We start from the raw sequence: 3,975 nt of genomic DNA, 5'->3' as shown, positions 1-3,975 counted from the left end.
GAGAGTAGTGTATTTACAATAGAAAGATTCTCTCTGGTCAAGGGACAAGAGACTAAAAAATAAAATCCACGTGACAAATATGTGGACAACCTGCACCTGATGCAGGCCAATTCATTTTCGCTACTTCTGCTTCACCCAGAGTAACACCGTGAGGAAGTGACCCTGAGAGCCCGGAGATGGGACCGAATGGCTCCCACACCCAAGTAGCAATCACAAAATGCAGTCCAGGAAGTAGTGTGAAGTTATTCAACAGTTGCTAAAAATACATATATATGTATATACATATGCACAGTCCCCTTTGCAGTTAGATCAGGCTCGGCGAATCGCTCAGAGAGAGGGATGAGCAGGTAGACACAAGCCGACCGACCTGTGTGCGAGCACAGATCCGCAGAGGCGCTCACGCTACCAGGCACATGCCTGCCTTCTCACCCAGACGCACGCACGCGTTCCCTTCCCCTGCGCTTGGACACACACACGGGCAGGTGTTTGGTTAATGCTATCTTACATGGTTTCTAGGTACAGAAAATAAAATCTTGAGGGGGGGGGAAAAAAAAAAGCACCGACTTGCCAGCTCGGAATCCGTATTCCTCCCGAACCTGAGGGTAATGGGGATGTGGAAAGGGTAACTTCCTCCCTTTCTCACAGAGACACCACTTCTGAATGTCTTTTCAGACAACTTTTTCCACGGCGATAATGAGCTGATACCGAAAGAGGGCAATCTTCTCCTGCTCCCAGAAACAAGGCACTTCCTCCCACCACTTGCCTTGAGTCAGGTTTAGCAATCAAAGGGCTGCAATGTGAGCCAGTTCAACCGCCTGATCTTGCATAAAAAGAGATCTGCAAAAAGTGAGCGAGTACTTTACCATCCCAACCACCAGCTTAATCAAGTCACCCTCCAAGTTTACCCACCACATGGTGGGTGGAGCACCTGTTGCAGCAACAACTTGTCCTCAGAACAGCTGATCCATCAAGTCACTCTAAGCTCCTGTTTTCATCTTGGTCAGAGTCAGCACGCCACTTCCTTGATGAGGTGCTTTCCCTCCCTCAGAAAGGAGTTGTTGCAGAGGTCTGTCTTGGCTTACAGGTGTTGAACTACACGGTGGTTCAGAAGTAAACCTCAGCCTTCCTCCAGCATGATCAGCTGCTGTCTCCAACAAACCCAGCTGAGGAGTGTTAGAAAGCTAGGGAGATATGGGAAAAGGAAGACAGGGAAGGGAAGGAGTTACAATCCTCTCTCAACAGCCATAGCAAGGGCAACTCAAGCAGAAGTAGATGAAAGATTGCTGTGGGGCCTGCAAGATTGAGGAGAGTTGTAGTTTAGCAGAGCCTCTTGAATAGCTTCACTGCAGCCACTCAGCTCCATCTGATTGAGAACACAGCTGATGTGCTCCACAGTTGCAGCGTGGCCCATCTGCAGTTTCCACAGTCTAAGCATTTCATACTGGGCATCTCGTAAACGCCGATGCTCTATCTCAATTCGCTCTAGGTCATAGTCACTCAGACCCAGCCGCCTCACAAACTCCTTCCACTGAGATGGCGGTACGTGACCCACCACAGTGTAGAGAATCGCAGGGTCTGTGAAAAGAGAAGAAAGAAAGCGTGAGAACCGGGATTCTGCAGCCTCAAGGAGAACGCAAGTAATCCAGGGCTGGATGATGCCTTGGGATCAGGTCCTGCCCCCTTCTTTCTGTTCAGGTCTTCTACAGAGTAGTCACACAGTCTCGTGTGATGTCCAGGTTTGCTCTTATCCCTCACAAAGCAGTGGGAATGCTTCCGCATGCTCGTGTGTAAGGTTATGAGCAGAGCTGAGCACACATGCTTAGGGCCTTGCTGCCACACATCCCTGCAAAAAGAATGCTCTTGAGTCACTATCCCAGAGGCATTAAACCTGTCGACATGCCACCACATGACAACCCATTTTGCCGGTAGGGAAAAGGGACAACAGAAGGGCCTTGCACAGATGTGTAGCACACGCAGTCTCTCAGGCCCAGGGCACGTTTCTGCCTTGGTACTGTGCCACACATGAAGTGTACACACAGATCACATACACCCGGCAAGGCCTGTCCAACATCCTCCTGGCTGCGTCTGCAGAATCTGGTTCTTGTTTGCCTGCGGAAGGAGGGAAGGATGTGGGAGTTTCACTTACTGTCTGGAAGCTGTGTCTTCCTGGCATGTCTGACACAGTCTGGTAGCTCATGTGAACGTTGCGGCAGAGGTACAGGTGCTGCATTCACTGGCAATTCTGTTTCCTTCTGCGACTCATGAAGAAGGATGGAAATTTCACTTCTTTTTACCTCAGCCTGAAAGACACAGTTTCTTAGAGCAGAATCACCCGCAATGGCACAATACGTCTGTCTCCTGCAAGGAAACACTAGATTCATATACTAAAATGTATCCAAGACAGGTAGGGAGCAGGTGCTGAGGCTTCCTATAAGCCTGTTTTGAGCAGAAAGCAACACACATTTATTTCCAACAGAACCCATCTCTTTTGGCATCAAAAAAACAGTAGTCTGGAAAAAAATACTTCTCTGCAAAAATCAAGTAAGGATGGTACATGAAATCACCACCACTCTAGAAGCTCCACCTGCCACCTTTCCTGTCAGCCTTCTCTGTAAGGCTGTGGAAACCTCACCTCAGCTGCTGTTGGGCTCTCTTAACTGCAGAACAACACCGGACACGAGAGAACACCATGAAGCAGCACTAAAAGGCTTGTGAGGTCAAGATCTGAAGTGAAGTAAAATCAGTTAAATCCTCCAATCTTGGGGTATGTAGGGACAAAAAAGGGATTAAGGACCAGCTATCTAAAAAAAAGAAAAATGCATCCAGAAAGAAAACAACAAAAAGCCATGAGTTTGGAAAGCGTCTTCTAGAAGAGGGGAAGTAAAATGTTTGGCACCACCCTCTACAGGAAAAGACTTTGGAATCAAACAGCCCTATTACTCAGCTCATTTGAAAATACAAGGCCTGAAAACAGCCCGTGGGGAAAAAATGTTAATCTGGAACCCAGGCTGACATAGTTGAAAGGGGAAGAAAAACTCTTATATCCATCATCTTGCTCACCTCAGATACTGGCTCCTTGGTTGTCTGCGGCAAAGAAACTAGGGGAAAAAAAGAAAAAAAAGCAGAAATTATTTTCACTTCCTCTCGTCCCAGAGAAAACAGGAAAGCAGCTATTCACCATCCTGCCCTCAGAAAGGTTTTATAGCAAACTGCACGTGTCCCAGCAACGAGCTCACATATACTTCCAGTCACAGCTATGGGCAAGGATGCAGGGTTGTAAGAACTGCACCAATAAACTCAGCTGTCAAGTTCTCATGTTCCTCTGGCTTTGCAACACAGCAGAGTAACGAGATCCCACTTTTTCCTCTCACACGTGCACACAAACACACACAAAATTATGTCTATCCCAATTAATATCACTGCAGACGCTGCTGTACTCACCACAGGAGTATAAAGATGACACCATCCCATTTTCTTGGACCAGCTTCACTACTTTATTTACAATGTAGAGGACAGAGATAACTCCAAATATTGCAACGATGATGCCAAGGACAAGGCTCCCATCTGGAGAAAAGGGAGAGGGCAAATGAGTGAGTGACTGAAGATGATCAGAGGGCTGGAGCACCTCTCCTATGACGAAAGGCTGCGAGAACTGGGCTTGTTCAGCCTGGAGAAGAGGAGGCTCCGAGGAGACCTCATTGCAGCTTTCCAGTATCTGAAGGGGCTACAAGGGTGCTGGGAGAGGACTTTTTACAAGAGCCGGTAGTGATAGGACAAGGGGTAATGGGTATAAAGTGAAATCAGGGAGGTTTAGATTAGATGTCAGGAAGAAATTCTTCACAGAGAGGGTGGTGAGGCACTGGAACAGGTTGCCCAGAGATGTTGTGGATGCCCCATCCCTGGATGTCTTCAAGGCCAGGCTGGATGTGGCTTGGAGCAACCTGGTCTAGTGGAAGGTGTCCCTGCCCATGGCAG

General features: G+C 48.0%; 1 protein-coding gene across 1 annotated transcript in view; it reads right to left on the bottom strand.

Annotated features, from left to right (window-relative positions):
• Positions 1-1,258: 1,258 nt before the first annotated feature.
• The window catches only part of LOC104513483 (tumor necrosis factor receptor superfamily member 1A-like), a gene marked incomplete at its 5' end in the record, with an annotated part of 6,116 nt that continues 3,399 nt past the window's right edge, over positions 1,259-3,975 (bottom strand). The window contains 4 exons of the mRNA XM_010156847.1: positions 1,259-1,575; positions 2,147-2,300; positions 3,061-3,098; positions 3,442-3,564. Of these exons, the coding sequence (XP_010155149.1) occupies positions 1,259-1,575; positions 2,147-2,300; positions 3,061-3,098; positions 3,442-3,564 (632 nt within the window). The remainder of the gene's footprint in view (positions 1,576-2,146; positions 2,301-3,060; positions 3,099-3,441; positions 3,565-3,975) is intronic.

This window comes from Eurypyga helias, unplaced genomic scaffold, assembly GCF_000690775.1.
Source record: "Eurypyga helias isolate BGI_N326 unplaced genomic scaffold, ASM69077v1 scaffold38758, whole genome shotgun sequence".
NCBI lineage: Eukaryota > Metazoa > Chordata > Aves > Eurypygiformes > Eurypygidae > Eurypyga > Eurypyga helias.
Note: the sequence above shows the minus strand (reverse complement) of the source record. Positions and strands in the feature narration are given on the sequence as shown.